At 40.1% G+C, this 17,855-nt stretch overlaps 1 protein-coding gene across 1 annotated transcript; it reads left to right on the forward strand.

The window, feature by feature from the left end:
- Window positions 1–416: 416 nt before the first annotated feature.
- LOC141790348 (interferon-induced very large GTPase 1-like) lies at window positions 417–17,664 on the forward strand. Its single transcript, XM_074670169.1, has 9 exons — window positions 417–541; window positions 1,297–1,406; window positions 7,403–7,458; window positions 7,577–7,652; window positions 7,748–7,903; window positions 10,420–10,475; window positions 10,594–10,669; window positions 10,765–10,920; window positions 11,979–17,664. Exons 2-9 carry the CDS (start codon window positions 1,364–1,366, stop codon window positions 16,649–16,651), a joined length of 5,292 nt encoding a protein of 1,763 aa, XP_074526270.1. The 5' UTR covers window positions 417–541; window positions 1,297–1,363; the 3' UTR covers window positions 16,652–17,664.
- Window positions 17,665–17,855: the final 191 nt, after the last annotated feature.

The following is a 17,855-nucleotide window of genomic DNA, read 5'->3' on the forward strand; positions in this document are numbered from 1 at the left end:
AGCATTTCATATTTCATATTTACAACAACTTACTAAAGTACCCATGAAACAGGTTTTATGTCTTTGGCTCCATTTGTTGCTTTTACATTCCTCTGAACTTTTTTTGTTATTCTTCTTTTTCCCTAACATAATGGAACAGTGTTGTTAACATTGTCAATACTGTAAATTGTGTAAAGAATATTGTTATAAAATGTTGTAACTGTTTAGCAGATGTAAAAGCGGTCTACTGATGTTTTTTTCTTGGCCAAACACTTAACTGATTCATCATAAAGCAAGTTTCATCAATATCTTTTCTGAGAACTGTTTTTTCATTTCTTTGAAACCATGTGATCGATAAACCACTCCTCTTGCCCTGCAGTGAATAAAAGGTTTGCAGCCTCAGTCAGGCCAAGTAGTGGTGCATGCTGGGTGTGCAACAGTCTCAGGGCTCACTGGTGCTGCAGTTTCCTTTATGACCTGCTCTCAGTCAAAAACATTTTTCACACGCTGAACAACAGCAGGGACAATTTGAGGCGTCTTTCCCAAGGACACTTTTTCCCAGGTAAGATGCGTCTAATTTCTGTGTTTCAGGAGTGGCTTCATATGAATGTGACAGTTATAGCTGTAATGGAAATGTTAAATTCACAGAAAAGAAGACATATGGTGACTAACTCATGAAATTGGTTTGGTCAGGGAAAGTGTAATTGCTCAGCAGAAAATAGAGACATCTACTTGTGACACTGTTCTGTTGAACTTTGGACAAACTATGACATCCTTTTTCTGTCCTACTTATGTAAGCAAGTGAGGGACTGACCCATTTACTGCAGTCCGCGTGTCTGCTACACAGATGTTTGGATTTCTCCTTCCTAGTTTGGAAGTAAAGACAAGGCAAAGACACTTTGATAGTTTGTCTTGCTCTAAGATAAATTTACAACACAAAGCCAAAGCCCTTGATGTGTTTGATTGTGCATGATGCCTCATGACACAGTGACGTTCTGTGACGTTCCCCAAAAAGGCTCCCTACCATTTATTAGATTGTTTCAATGAGGAATACTGTTTTGGCAAGGACATAATTGTAAAACAAACATTTTTTAAAAAAATATTTATTTTTATTTCAAAAAGTAAAACAAATGGAAAACTAAGAGCACATACTAAATGGAGGTAAGGTAAGCTACTTGTGACTGAGAGCATATTTTAACTCCATTAATATAGAATCACTAAAGATAGTCTGAAGGAAAATCTCTGCCTCAAAACTATGTGCATGAGGAGGTGAGTGCATGAATGTCAGTCATATTTTTCTGTCTTTTTGTCTATAAGCAACAACTGATGGAGAATCATTTCTTCATGTATACCTGGGGCTGCAGAAGAAGCTCAACCCCTGATAATGACTGACAAAATGGATGACATCCAACAGAGCGATCTGAATGGTAAGACATTGCGATACTTAGGTCACAATACAGTAATATCATGATATCAGAATATTGTGATATATTGCAATACTCTAACCAGTTCATTTGATTTAAACATCTTTTCTATTTTATTGTGTTTGAAATAATGAGAGTTAGATGCAGTTTTCCATACATAAATACAAACACTCAACTTGAAAACATAAAGTACATCATGTTTGTCACTTGAACTACTGCGACATTAAGGTAATGTTGCAAAAAAAGTATTGGTTGAAAGACTTGGTCAGTTGGTGAACCTGATAAATCATTACCCTATTAAAACAATGGCCAAAGCCATTTTTCCTACCACATACAGAGCATATGATATTTATTAATCATTTCAATCAAAAAGGCTTTTACAGTGGATGACTGTTAGTAATCAGGGAACATTGCATGTCAATCATGTAACATTCAAGAATAAAGTGACTTGGGCCAATTTTTTTAACATTGTAGTCTGACTTAGGCAACTTCAAACCTGGCTTAAACTGCCCTTTCATTTCAACAGAAGATACGTATATTACAAAAGAAAGCAATTAGAATCTTACATCAATCAGCTTTTTTTAAAGTCAAATGTGTTGAAATTTATGGATTTGGTAAAACTAACAAACCTTACAGATTGTTTATAAAACTAAACATAAATTACCACCTGGTAACTTAAATAAATGGTTCATGGAAAGGGTGCGAGAGGGTATGAATTAAGGTGTGTGTGTGTGTGTGTGTGTGTGTGTGTGTGTGTGTGTGTGTGTGTGTGTGTGTGTGTGTGTGTGTGTGTGCGCGCGTGTGTGTATGTGTGTGTACAATTTTAAGCAACCAATTGTCCACACTACCCTAAGAAGTATGTGCATTTCTGTCTGTGGGGTGAAATTTTGGAATGGTCTGGATGAACAAACAAAAATGAGTAAAAATGTCCATCAACTTAACACAACTTATAGAAAAAAAACATTATTGAAAAAATATTATTGAAGGGTATAGTATTATGGAAACAGAGTCAAGTAAATTTTAAAGGCTGTTGATTAATCCTTAAGTGAATGGCTAATTCTTGTCATGACTATTAAACAATGCATAAGTTTCTGCATTTGTAAAGTTGTATGTATGTGTCTGTGTATATGGGTAAAACGTGTATGCAGACGGGTATATGTGTTTATGAATGTGATTTATTTTGGAAGGAGAACTTCTAAGAACCAGTGATTCGCCACACCTTTGAATGAATGGCCGGGTGGATGAATGAGGGTGTGAGTGGGGGCGGTGTTGGAGTATGTAACATATTTTGGTTAATATAGAGAGAGAGTAAGTGGGGGTAGGATATGAAAAGCTTTTGCTTCTTTCTACTCCTTTTCAGACACGTTGAATCATTTATTTAGTATTTATGAGCAACTGTGGTATGATGTTCCCTTAAGTTGACTGTTTTTATTTTTAACTGTTTTCTTCATCATGTCTTTCAACAAAAAGTGCATCTTTTGCTTGACTTTTTTACTTGGTATTCCCCAATACACCATATGATCGGCTCAACTCTACTTCTGTGGAGATCTCCCAAAAGTGGCTTCTGGACAAGACAGTTATAGCACCACCTACAGGCCTGGTATGGTTACTACAGCGTTTTCAGCGTTTTCTCTGCATTTTAGCGTTTTCAGATGAAACGTCGTGTCAACAGGGCCTAACTGTCCTTTAATTGCATATGGCAAACTCAAAATCTAAATAACTCCAACCTAAACTGGACAAATGTCAGGTCAATCTTACGCTTAGTAGGCAGACTCATACATCTCCGAACCAATAAGCAAAATCATTTCTTTGATTTTAAAATTTTGAGGGGTGTTGTCGCCTTGCACTCATTTATCTTTGGTTACAGAAATAAGTGGGTTAGCCAGGGATAGGTAGCTAGCTAAAAGTAGCTAAATTTTTGGTTTAACTATAACTTGTGGAGTTTAGACTAAATTACCACAGAACATCATATCCTAGCTTTTATGATAGTGAACCTAATCACTCAGCAGGTGAAACTGATTCAAGAACCATGTTTGCAGCTTCTTCTGCATTAAAGACTCTGGCCCAATCCCAATGTCCACACTCACACACTCACTGACTTAAAGGCGCGCTCCCGTAAAGCTCACGAGGGCTTAGGGCTGTCCCTGTGTCAAATCACAAAGTGCGTGAGGGATCACTTGCTGTCTGTACGAGCCCTGACCGCACCCTTTCCATGAGTCAGCATGGTTGCAGATTCACTGTGAGGGAATTACCCAGAGTTAATTTTAATGTGACGTGAAACCATAGGAATGGGGGGGGGGTTCGCAGGGGAAGCCCACAAACACGGCAGGTTAAACGAATGTGTCATACAGAAACTGAGGAAAGAGAGATGGCAAACAAGAAGCCCAGAAATTAGACAAATGTGGATGCTTCATAAATATAGGTCTACTTGTCTTCAAGAATAAATGTATAAAACTGCTGTAATCTTCCCAAATATTTGTATCTTTACACATATGGTATGTGCCGTTAACCCACATCATCAAAATTAGGATTACAATATTTTGAATATACTTCTACATTAGACTTATTACACAGTTTATGGGCAACATTGTAGTAGCTCTTCAGTGCCATCAACCAGAGTGGAGTTTACAAGACATATTGCACTTCCAACTCACCTAAAAGATGGGTTTTGATTTTTACAAAAATATCAATATTTAAAGTTGACATATTGACATTTTATCACAGTTTAAGGTATCATAATATAGTGGGGTATCGATACTTTTCCCCACCTCTAGTTATATGAGATAAGTTAAAGCTATGGTCTACGATCTGAAACCCAGTTTGACTGATGAAGCACATTTGAAAAACGCAGCCTCACTCACCCCTCCCCTCCGTGTTCCAAGATCTCACCCCCCAGCTCGAATCGCCCTCCTTCGCCTCCTAATAACACGGCCCCTCCGACAAAGCAAGCCGGCCTGCAGAAAATGTAACAAACAAGACAGACATCCTTTTTGTAACACACAGTGGTTGCTTTTTTACTTTTCTTGGCTTGCCTTCACCAGCTCAGTTTACAATGCTAAAGATGTGTGGCTAAATTATGCTAAAATATATTGACAGAGCCGACCCGTTCTGAACAGCAGCGTTCAGTCATTAGCCAGTATAGGCACAGACTAACCAGAGTTATTCAGCTGACATCTCCCACTGTGGTAAACAAAGTCATTACCTGTTCAACAGAAACTCAGCTGTCTCTGCGTCAGTCTTCAGTCCCAAATCCCTCTGCAGCTTTTTCCACCGGTCGTACATATCTTCAATATTCAGTCTCTGTTGGCACCTGTATCGCTCATAATTCTTCCTTGCTTCAGCCTTTTCCTTGAACCGTTTTCGTTTTCTTCCCTTCCCTGTGGAGGGTAACAGTAACAGCTTCCTGGTTTCAGTCTTTTCTGGCTCTATGACGCTTTGGTAGCTGAGCAGCTAGCTGACGTGAGAGGGGTAGTGGGGAACGACAAGGTGGGACAATGAGCAGTACGGTGCGGAGCAGGGGGGACAGGGGACACAAATCCGAAATGAGGGAAACGGCGGTTAAGATTGGTAAATTATTAAGCCGTTTTGCAGCTACTGTACTGAATAGATTTTTTTTCATTTCTTTTTGGTTTTTATATTGCGTAAATCGGACCATCTGACCATAACGGCCTCAAAACGGTGTTAATAATAATTACCTAGCTTCAAATCGTAGACCATAGCTTTAATGTTGATTAGGAAATCACTAGCATTCTTTCAATGAGACCTAGTCAGGCATTTTCAACCCAAATTACTTTAACTAAAAACTCTCAAACTTCTTAAAAATTGAGCATGAAGCAGTTATAAAAAAAAATGATGCGAGGCTCATCTATTTACAAGTGCTGTCAAGTGATTTATAAAAATAATCAAGTTACTCACGTCTATTCTGTGATTAATTGTTGCTAATAACACATTTCCCTGTGGCTCAGTGAAGTGTCCAGATGGAAAATATATATTAAAATACTACAATTGACTTGAATTTTGTGAAACTTTTTGTATACTTTTATGAATCTTGTGATATTGCAGAAGCTTATCGAAACAATGCCACAGCAAATGTGTGCTGTAATCAAAGTTAAAGGCCATCCCATGAAAAATTAGAGTGTCTGACCTTTCTTTTTGGTGGTGACTCTATTTTTAGCCAGGCAGTATATATAATCCACCTACTGAACCCTCTGTTTGGCAAAGATCCATCCGTTCATAAGACAGTAACATGATGTACCTGGAACCAGGTACACACTGACAGGCAAGGGCGTGTCCAGACTTTTAAGACTGGGGTGCCCTGACCAGGGTGCTGACTTGTACTGGGGGGCTTATGAATTATGTGAGACCACACTTCAATGAATAGGTTGTTTGTATCTATTAAAATCCAGGATTAACAGGCTAGATAATTTACTAGCTAACTAAGTAAGTAAAGAAATACAAATTAGTAACAATGATGATGATTATGATGATAAAAATCAAACCACTCTAAAACAAAACATTAAAAGGGACTGTGAGGACTTTCTGTGTGATCTTGAAAAAGTCTCACTTCCAAACTATGAAACCAGAGTGTTCCTAGATCTTCACTTTGGCCTGAGTTTTCAGAAAACATTGTTTTTAATTACTTAAATTTTCCATTTTTGCAGATATCTGGCTACGTGTGGCCATAGTCTCAGACTAGTGGATAAACTACAGCAGCAAAAAAGAATTCCTGAAATGTAGTTATGGCTTTCAGTACTTGGGTGCCACCCCATTATTTTCAGTGGCTCCATCTGGCCTCCACTATGAAAAAGGTCTGGAGGTGCTACTTCATCCTACGCCTCCTGTACAGCACAGTCACAGCAGGAATACACCAGATGCCTCTCTGTGGTCCAGCTCTGCTCCGTTGCATGTTACAGCAACTTCAACTTGAACCGGCTGCTTGTTCAGTCCAGCTCCTTGCAGGACACCAGTCAGCTGGAGTCACAAATGAGGAGTTCCTGTGCTTCCCAATCTAGCAGAGAGCCTCTCCTCATTCTGTGTCTCTGTGCCATAAACCAGGGCAAAAGGCAAAAGGGTTTTACAAAGTTCAGGCAGAGAGTATACAATAAGGCAGAGGTATCTGGCAGACCTCAGGCAAAAAAGGCAAGGGCAAAAAAACAGGGAAAGTTCAAACACAGGGCCATACTGTGACTATTACTATGACTGTGACTATGACTCCCAGAAATGGCTTGATGGAAGACTGTGAGGTATGACGAACTGACACCAACACAGTGAGAGACACGAGGTACACACGGTTATGAAGGGGATTGGAAAAAGGTAGGTAGAAACAAACAGTGAGCAGGTGTGACCAGATGGGGGCAGGCCAGACACGAACACATCTGAAACATAGGGTAGTGACTGCAAAGTTAAACAGGGAAAACACAACATGAAAAATGAATGTGCAAAAAGCTGGAAAACTTGACAGACATGACAGTTTGGACTGTTCTACAAATATCACCACACAGTACAAGCATCAAGCTACACATACGTACAACCAGGTATACGGAGTAAAACTAAAAAGGGAGAACTTAGTTCATCCCCTAAGTCAACCCATTGAACGTTACCTGTTTTTGCATGGAGTTGCTCCTTCAGGTGCTGCTTTGGTCTCAAAATCATGAAGAAATCTCAGGGTAGGTTAAACAACATGGGAGGATCTTCTTTTGTTGTATTTAGAGAAACTGTGCTCTGTTTTTATGCTTTCCCGTTGTCCATCTTCTCTGCACTCTGGGTATATTCATGGGCTTCCCGAAATGCCCGAGTGAAGGAACCTTAATAACCACAAACTGGCTGAAAGAGCAACATCTCAACTTTCACCAAGTGTTGGTATTTTTGTGGTTGAGTAACCACTTGAGGAATAACAGCTACTCAAAGTGTGCTTGCCCAAATGTGTTGGCCTAAATGACTCCAGAGCTAAAGGGCTAAACACTTGACATCATCAACTGTTTTTTTCTGTCCCCACACAGGTACCCAACTCCATGCATGTGACTATGAGGTCACAGTGAGCACACCTAAGATTGAGGTGAACACTTTGTTTGTACAAGTTTAGTATACAACAGTCAAATCAAATACTGCTGAGTTACAACATGAGCATGAGACCACTCAATGAAGCCACTTGTTTTGTAACTCTCTTTGTGAAGAAGGCAGAAGAAACCCCATCCTCACCATGCACTGACAGCAAGGAAGAGTGTCAGCAGAGTGACACAAGTGTCACAGGTCAGCTTCATGAAAGTTACTGTGAGCAAAAAGACACTGTGCAGTCTCTAACAGTTGTGATGACAACTGTTATTATAGATATGAATTTTCCACAGGGCTCCAGGATGTGGTTGAACACAACGAGGGAGAAGCTGAGCAGGAAACAACAGACACCAACACCTCACTGCCATGTGAGCCAAATGCACTCCAGGTTGCAGCACAGAAGAGCACAGAAGAGATTACAGAGGCTGCTGAAACACCTGGAGACAAGAGTGAGTACAACAAGAAAGAAAAACACAGCTCATGATGAATAGAATAGAATAGAATAGAAAATGATAGAGTAGAAAATGCTTTTATTGATCCCCTATAGGGGATTTTTTTGTTACAGCAGCTGCAGTTAGTACAATAACAACTAGTAATAGAATAATGATAAGTATATGAATTTAGAAATTTGTAGGAAAAATAGAAAAGTAGAAAATAAAGAAACTATAGAAAAATATTTTTATTTTCACATTTACATCAAGACAAATAAGTACAAGATCAGCACTGAACATAAACTATGAGTACTGGGATATTGTGCAAAAGGCCTGAGTTTATACTTTTATTCATTGAGAGTACTGACAGGCTGCCAACATTCCTGAATATGGAGGGAGTTTCCCATTTTTTAAACCCTTTCTCCCGCTATTCTCCTGGCTTGTGATTTCTTCTGATTATCCCCCTACATAAAGTGTATTCCTATGATCTCTAATATTTTTTGAAGGTCAATTCAGTCCCGTACTTAGGCGTTTTATCGAAAACTCAAAAACCATCCACCCCCTCTCTCATATTTGGTATGATCCAAAGACCCTGCAAGAGACCTCAGAGACAGGGACAGATAACGGTGCTGCACTCCTTGATGAAGAGTTTATCAGAGCCTAGCTGTTTTCTTTCTTTCTTTTTTGGTTGTTGTGAGTTAAACTAACGTAGCTCTGCTACCGCTCTCACCACTCTGCCCACTGTTCGGACCAGTGTTTAAACCGCTCTCTTTCTCCTACTCTTTGCTGTATTTTTTTTACGTATTTCGCCCACTTTGTCCCAGGGCCTGGCATGGTATGCAGTCCGCGCTCTCTCGTTTAAACTTCCCAACGTGTGTTTACCATAACAGGAAAAAAGACTGCTTTGCTGCTCATTCTGACGCCTGCTCTGATTGACGAGTACTCGTGGCAATCAGGATCAGAGCCACTTAGAAGCAGGACGTGGGTGGGAACCGACGCTGCTGTCTCCTCTGTGTGTGTGTCTGACAGTGTGCGGCACTGGCGGGGGTTGGGGGCAGAGGGAACCGGCAAAGTAACAGGCAGGACAAGCGATCGTACATTTAAATAACATGTTGACATTATCTGCTTGACAACTTATTACGGAGCTGGGAACGAGCCCAAAATAAGCAACTACACTTTAGAAACAAGCCAAAGAAAACCACGACCCACGATTATAAATAATAATAAGCGACTTCACGGAAAAACAAGCCCAAAGTCGCTTATGATAAGGACTTCACAAAGGCCTTTGATCTTTTGTTTTTTTCCCGACCCAAAAAAATCAATTGTGATTGGTCAATATTCCTGTCTCTCCCTAAACCAAAACACATAGCCTGGCCTTCATGAAGTCCTAACCACTTAATGAGCCAGCAAACTGGGCTCTGATAGAGAAAACGTGTTTCAAGACAGTAACCCTGTGAACTTTGCAGTGCACTTAATTTCAAAAGTTATATGATGTATTAAATGTATTTTATTGTACTAAATGAGGAATTATTTATTTATATATATATATATATATATATATATATATATATATATATATATATATATATATATATATATATATATATATATATATATATATATATATATGAAACATATATTTTTTGGTCCAGATTTTTAAGGCCTTCTCTGAAGGCCTAGAAGTCCCTGAAGGTTCCCCACTGGTCTTAAATGAAACCCGCCTGCTCACCCTCTGTGGCGCACTTTCATCTTAAACCTCTGTCTTGTCTTTTCCCTTTTTCTCTTGTAATCTGCCCGAAGTAAACGGTGACAAATACCTGAAACCAAAGCTCATATCTATTTTTACCAGTTAAATTGTTGCTGCTGAAACACCTGGAGACAAGAGTGAGTACAGCAAGAAAGAAAAACACAGCTCATGATAAATAGAATATAAAAGAATAGAATAGTTTTAATTTAATGAAAATACTCCTTTGAACAGTTTTGATTTTTTCTTCTGTTTCGTCTCTGTCATCTATTCCTTATTTCTCTCCTCTACTTATTGAGGTTTTTATGATGTGTAAAACAGCTCCATCTTAAATGTGATGTAGTGAATGAGTGATGAAAATACAATATTGCACACTGTTGTCCGCAAGGAGGCCAAGCCGAGTTGGCGTCCCTTGGTGAAAAAACAAGAATGATCAATCAGATGAGGCTGCAGTCATGACACTGCTCACCTGTGATTAGCCAAGACTGTGTCAAGGGAAGCTAGCCTGTCTTTGGCCTCAAACCAATCAGATCACAGTATCTTCATCATCAAGCCACTGAGTGAAATTAGGGAGATTAGCACATTAGAAAGGTACCTTAATAACCACATACTGGCTGAAAGAGCAACATCTCAACTTTCACCAAGTGTTGGAATTTTTGTGATTGAGTAACCCCTTGAGGAATAACAGCTACTCAAAGTGTGCTTGCCCAAATGTGTTGGCACAGATGACTCCAGAGCTAAAGGGCTAAACACTTGACATCATCAACTGTTTTTTTCTGTCCCCACACAGGTACCCAACCCCATGCATGTGACTATGAGGGTACACTGAGCACACCTAAGATTGAGGTGAACACTTTGTTTGTACAAGTTCAATATACAACAGTCAAATCAAATACTGCTGAGTTACAACATGAGCATGAGACCACTCAATGAAGCCACTTGTTTTGTAACTCTCTTTGTGAAGAAGGCAGAAGAAACCCCATCCTCACCATGCACTGACAGCAAGGAAGAGTGTCAGCAGAGTGACACAAGTGTCACAGGTCAGCTTCATGAAAGTTACTGTAAGCAAAAAGACACTGTGCAGTCTCTAACAGTTGTGATGAGAACTGTTATTATAGATATGAATTTTCCACAGGGCTCCAGGATGTGGTTGAACACAAAGAGGGAGAAGCTGAGCAGGAAACAACAGACACCAACACCTCACTGCCATGTGAGCCAAATGCACTCCAGGTTGCAGCACAGAAGAGCACAGAAGAGAGTACAGAGGCTGCTGAAACACCTGGAGACAAGAGTGAGTACAACAAGAAAGAAAAACACAGCTCATGATAAAAAGACACCCAAGCCACACTGTCCTTAGCAGAATGTCAACAGACTTACTTGAAGATGCATCTCTTGTAATATCATTGAAATGTATTTTGGAAAGTTAAAACTTCATCAAGCACAAATGACATGAACATACAGGCATAGTTTTATAGGAAAGCCGCCTGCTCACCCTCTGTGGCCCACATTCATCATAAACCTCTGTCTTGTCTTTTCCCTCTTTCTGTTGTTCTCAGTCCTAAAGTAAACGGTGACAAATACCTGAAACCAAAGCTAATATCTATTAATACCAGTTAAGTTGTGAAGCAGAGGTTAGAATACAGACCTGATCAAAAGTACGGGAGATTAAGAGATAAAGATTGTTTGGGTTAGACAGACTCTGCAATTTCTTGTCCGCTTGAAGGTCCCACTGGTCAACTCTGCGTGTGCCAAATGACCAAATCTGTTGGCCCACTACAGCCGAGCTGAGCTGAAAACTTTTCCAAATTGTTATCCATCCTGCGAAGAAGTCCAGGAATCACTTCCTGCCTGTGACTGAATTTGCAAATCGCTTGAGTTTGAGTGTTGACAGTCCTGCACAATCCCTCAGTGATGGGCAGCTTGTGGATTGGCAGATACAAGTGCTGCCTGCATCTTCTGAAGTTTGTGACAAATCAGGAAACCACCAGCTCCAAATAGTAGAAAGCCTGTTACCATAAATCCAAATATGCAGACATCCAGTATCCTTGATGGAAAGGATAGACAGGCATATGGTCCTCCAGGTATCCCAGGAGTCGATGCAAACGTTCTGCCAGGAAACGGCGGGCTCCCCAGTTTTGCAGACCAGTAAAGCGCTTACTGTTAAAAGATTCAAATACAGGCTAATGCACAATAGAAAGCTTTTGTATGATGATGACGTGTTGAGCAGGATATACAAATGTGTGCTTGGTACTATTACTACATCATTTAGCTTATATGACAGGGGTTTATAAATATGGATTTAACATGCACATGTACATAGATATATAACAAAAATATTCATCCCCACAGAAAAACAGCTGGAGAGTCTCCTGAAAGATCTGGGACTGGAGCACCTTTACCAAGAGAAGCTGTCCCTGAGCAAACTCCTTCAGATTGATGAGAAGACAACCAGGGACAAACCTCCCAAGAGTAATTCAGATCTTCCATGGTATTTTCTAAAGAAACTGATGATGGTTAATATGAAAGCGAGGAATGTAGAAGTAACATCTGTATGTGAATCAGCCTGTGATGCTGAATCAGATAGAATCGGGTTAAGTTTAGAGAAGCTGCTTGGCAGTCCCCAGTCCAAGGACATGCTGAATCCCCTCGATATTATCACTGCTTTGTTTCTGTGCTCTGATGGTTTTGTGCAGCAAGAAATGGCACTCAAAATGTCCATGTGCCAGTTTGCTGTGCCTTTGCTGCTTCCAAACTGTGACACAAATCAGTGCACACTGATGCTTTGGGCCATGAGAGACATAGTTAAAAAGTACAGACCTTCATCACTGTCAGAATCCAAGGGCTTCATTGAAGACAGACTGGTCGTCTCAGAACTCCCAATGATTTCTTTTGTGAGACTAGGCGAGTGCTCCTTGTCTAAGTCAGAGATCCTCAACAAGCTTCTGAGCAGCTCTCAGCAGTACCATGATACCTTTGTTCACCGTGACATGAGGAGTGGTGACTGTCCAAGACAAATCTCTAATGGGCTGACTGAAATTTCATGGTACCTACCCTGTGGAAACACAAACATGGATGTTTTTAGCCAGCCAGTAGCTGTAGCCAACCTTCGCGGGGACATTGCCTCTTTTGAAACACAGTTTTCTTTCTTGTGTGAAACATCAGCAGCAGTTTTTGTGTTCTTCGACAATTTAGACTCTGAATGCAAACTGCTCACAAACCAAAACCACAAGGCACAGATCTTCTTGGTTGGTAGCCATCAAAGCCAAAAATTAGATATGGATGCTCTACAGACGGTGGCTGAAAAGCTAAAGCTGGATGAAAGCCATATCCTTCTGAAGACCAAGCAAATAAATGCGGCAGACTTCATAAAAAATCTGCACAAAAAGGTTAACAACATAATTAAGAGTGCAGAGAAGAAGACAATTGAGCAGATGGCAGACATTGCCCATGAACTGGGAATCTGGGTTGATGAAGACTGTGGAGAATGCCAGACTGCAAAGACAAAAGCAGATGCCATCACTGCAGGGATAGAAGACATCCCTAAATACAAAGAGACCCAGCTGCCATTGCAAGGGGAAATATGGAAGGAACTGACTCTCTTGGAGAAAGAAAAGTTTCGACTTCGAAAAGTTGGTACAAAAAACATAGAAGTGTACAAAAGTGATCTTCGGAAACAGAAAAGAAAACTTAGAGAAAAACAGAATTCTCGTGGTATGTCTGATGCAGTGAAATGTTTCATTGATGCAATATCAACATCGAGTGCTGAGAGGTGTTATTTCCTGAAATGGATGCGACTGAACCTCGATGATCTGTCTCGACAGAAACTATCAGGCCTCAGAGAGGTTTACAAAAACAAAAACAAAAGTCCTGAAAACAAAGAGGAAATCAAAGAAATTGACAGAGAACTTTCCAACAGCTCCCTTGGGATTGAACACTTCTTCCGTGAAATGGGTCAGATCTACGAAGCCTCAGTCTCCCTTCCAGAAACAAATCCATCACGTCAGCTCTTAAAGCATCTTCCCAAACTTTGTGCAGAGTTGTTGTTGGATGGATTGCCTGTTGAGCTTGTTGATGGCGATGCGTCCAACATACCTCTCAGATGGGTGACTGATGTTCTGTCTGAGCTCAATGAGCTGGTGTCTCCTCAGAACAAGATTCTGGTTGTCACAGTACTTGGAGTCCAAAGTACAGGGAAGTCCACTCTCCTCAACACCATGTTTGGAGTCCAGTTTGCAGTCAGCAATGGTCGATGCACTCGAGGGGCTTTTATGTTGCTCATCAAAGTAAATGAAGACATGAAAAAAGAACTCGGCTGTGACTTTTTGATGATCATCGACACTGAGGGCTTAAAGTCACCAGAGCTTGCAAAACTAGATTACAGCTATGAACATGACAACGAGCTGGCAACACTTGTTGTGGGATTGAGTGATATCACTGTCATCAATATTGCAATGGAGAACTCCACAGAAATGAAGGATATCCTACAGATAGTGGTTCATGCATTTCTCAGGATGAACGAGGTGGGCAAAAAACCCAAATGTCAGTTTGTTCATCAGAATGTGGCAGATGTGTCGGCCCCCGAGAATAATCTACGAGACAGACAGCTGCTCTTGGAGCAGCTAAATGAGATGACGCTTGCAGCAGCCAAAATGGAAAACAAGGAGGAGTACAAGAACTTCACTGATGTGATGGAGTACAACCCAGAAACTGGGAACATGTATGTCCCAGGACTCTGGAACGGGAGTCCACCAATGGCACCAGTCAATGCAGGGTACAGTGAGGCTGTTTATGAGCTCAAGAAGAACATCCTTAAAGTTCTGGGAAATTGTAAGACTTCTGCTAATAACATCCCAGAGTTCACAGAGTGGATAAGAAGCCTTTGGAGAGCTGTCAAGCATGAAAACTTCCTCTTCAGCTTCAGAAACAGCCTGGTGGCCGACGCATACATGAGGCTCTGCACAGAATACAACAAATGGGAATGGGCATTCAAGAAAGAAATGTACACCTGGACAAAAAAAGCAGAAACAAAAATTGCAAACTTTGGTCGGGTAAAATCTGAGGTGTCTGACATTGGTCAACTTCTCAAGAAGTTGAAAAAAGAAGTAAGCTCAGTGCTGTCTAAAGGGGAGACAAAACTTCTTAAAAACCTACAAGAGTACTTCAAGCAAACAGATGGTCATGTCTATCTTGTTGAACCATACAGAGAAGACTTTGCCAGCAGTGCAAAGAGCCTTTGTCGAGAAAAGGAAAGCTCTATTCATAACCAACTCACAGTTGCAACAGACGTCAGAAAGGGAATGATAAATGTTGACAGAATCAAAGCAAACCACATCAAAAAAGTGGGAGAGAGAGTACAAGAATTGATTGGAAAATGCCGAAAGAAAAAAGTTGACATGACAGATGAAAAGTTGGATGAAGAGTTTGACAAAATGTGGAAAGAAACGATGAGTGAACAAGTGTTTCCAAAACAAGGGACTATTGATGTCATGGGAAGTGTCCTCTACCACCTGAGGCAGAATTTGAAACGAAAAGGAAGTCATGCTATGCAACTGTTAAACCAAAAGGAACTGAAGGATTGTGGGACAAGCCACTTCAAATCAGCTGAAAAAACTACCACTAGGTGGGGGTGGGGGTTGGGGTGGGTAAACAAACTCCTTAATAAAAAGGATGAGGCATGGATGAAACAATATTTAGCTGAAGGTATTATAGGGGACTGTTCACAGTTTGTGAAAGACAAAATGAAAACCAAAAATAACTACCATGACACTTTCATCCAGGAGATCTTACAAATGATTGACAAGAACCTGAAAAACAACCGGGATGTCAAGATAGACATGGAGTTTGAGGTTTCTCTGAAACAGGGCATCTGCGCAGATGCAGCCAGAGAATTTCAGAAAATGCAAAACGATTTTATCGAGAAGAACGATCCCTACACATGTCTCTGCCAAAACAAAGAGACTTTCAGAGATAACTTCAAGGATGAGTACCATCAGCGAGACCAGTGCCAGAAAAAGGCAAAAGAATTCACAGACGCCTGCTTGAAGCCTGCCGTGGTCAACTTTGTCAACAGCTCCCTGGGTCCTGATATTATTGATGCCATGACAGGGAAGTTCCAGTTCAGCACACGAATGTTCTTCCAGTACTCTGTGCTGCTGGATTTGCTCACAAAGGATAACTTTAAAGACTACCAGAGCTATATCCGCTCATATGAGCAATATGTCAAGAAATTCATCCTTGATGAAATGCTAAAACTCTTGACCAACGAGTCTGTCTCTGAGTTTGAGGATCGGCATCTCAGGTCAAGTATCCAGAGCATAAATGATGCAGTAAGCAAAGCTCAAGCAAAAGGCGGTGACAACCTGCAGAGATGTATTCAAGATATCCGTCAGGAACTTGGTGAAAGTCTGGTCATTTCTGAGGACTCTCTGGGTCCTTTCATGATCCTGAATAATGTCAAACCCAAAGAGTTTGCTCAGTGGCTCACAGAGTGCGTGAAGGACATGGAAGGAGAACTTAAGGAATTCAAAACCACAAACATCAGAACAAAACTCACTACTGTTGATGTCAAACCTCAGAATGAGCTGTACAAAAAACTTGTTGGATGTGGTAAACAGTGTCCATTCTGCAAAGCACCTTGTGAGGCAGGAGCAACAGTTCATGCAGTGCATCACACTACATTCCATCGTCCAGAAGGTCTGGGAAGATACAGATGGATGACATCTGAAAAACTTGTTATTGACATTTGCACTTCCTCTGTGGCCAGTGACAAAACTTTCCTCTGTGGTGCCACAAACCATAAACCCCACCCTTTCAAGGAGTACACTGACATCTTTCCGGACTGGCGAATAGCTCCAGACACAAGCCTCAAGGCTTCGGACTACTGGAAATATGTTCTGAACAGGTTCAACAACAAGTTTGCTGAAGCATATGAAGCACGGCCTGCAGAAATCCCTGACACTTGGAAGGACATCACCAAAAAGCATGCAGAGGAAAGTCTCAAAAGGTCCTATGGTGTAAAATAAAAAGTAATAACGTTACATCTGTTTGGCCTGAAGTGTCCAGAAGTGTTGCTCCTCCTGTCATTGCTATATTTTTTCAAGCTTGATGGACATAAAAAAGAAGAAGAAGGAAAGACAGTTCAGAAGTTCTAAAAGCAAGACTTGAAAGAGGAATGTCAAGAAAAAACACTGGTAATTCAGAGAAAGAATGAAACTGGGTTTTTAATAAATCTGCTGGTTGTATGGTTTGGTTTATCTGGATTGTTTGTTGTTGTTTTTTTTGTTGTTTTGTTTTGTTTTGTTTTGTTTTGGAGTAAAGTAATGATGCATTATGATCCTACACAATGTATCTGTGAGGATGTAATGTTGGTTTGAAGTTTTATGACTTTGCATCACCAGTAAAAACTACACTTTTGGAAGAGCTTGATAAATGGGAAAGAAGAACCAAAAACTGTTATTCTTTCATCAAATAAATGGCCATTTGCTTATATATTCCAGGAAGTTTCCAATAATTAAGCTCTTCAATTTAAAGATCCATCCATTTTCCTTAGTGTATGCTTTTTTGTCATTGAAGAGCATTGAAGATACTGTAACTCAGATTTTATGCTGTTGGTATGCTTTTTAAAATCTTTACTGAGTTTGTTTACGGATCTGACTGTGTTTGATTTACTTTGTTGTTGTTAACTTGAAAGTTTGACAACAGTTGTATTTTTTGTGAAGTGTCTACAGTATTCACTCTTATATCTCCATTGATTTTTATGCAGCCAAAATGTGCTCTACAATTTACAGAAGTTGTTTCTATTTTTCTTGTTGATGAATCATTTTCAGTTGGTTTTCTATGTGGACAGAAAAATGATTTAATGAAACTTTGTCTCAGTCTGACTCAATCCACTGCAACAGCTGACTGCCCATGTTTCCACTGTTTTACTTTGATTATTATTCTTTTCTCAGAATTAAGACTTTAGGTTCGTTTCTTGTTTATGTAAAGTTTGTGTTTTCTGTTATTTACATTTTTAAGGAATCAAAAGATGTTTCAAGCAGCTTATAGTCAACCTTTCTTTTGTTAAACTGATTGATTAAATATGCTCAGCAGCACTTTGGCTCTGAATGTCTTTTTTTTCTGGATCACTATCAGAGTACAGTGTATATTAACTTCTAAAACAGAGAGAAAGCCATCACTCCATATGTTCATGATACGGTTTAAAAAGTAAACCAACAGTTTAACAGA

The sequence above is a fragment of the Halichoeres trimaculatus genome, unplaced genomic scaffold (genome assembly GCF_033239565.1).
Source record: "Halichoeres trimaculatus isolate MK-OKI-2021-1 unplaced genomic scaffold, fHalTri1.1 fHalTri1_scaffold_5, whole genome shotgun sequence".
NCBI classification, from domain to species: Eukaryota; Metazoa; Chordata; class Actinopteri; order Labriformes; family Labridae; genus Halichoeres; species Halichoeres trimaculatus.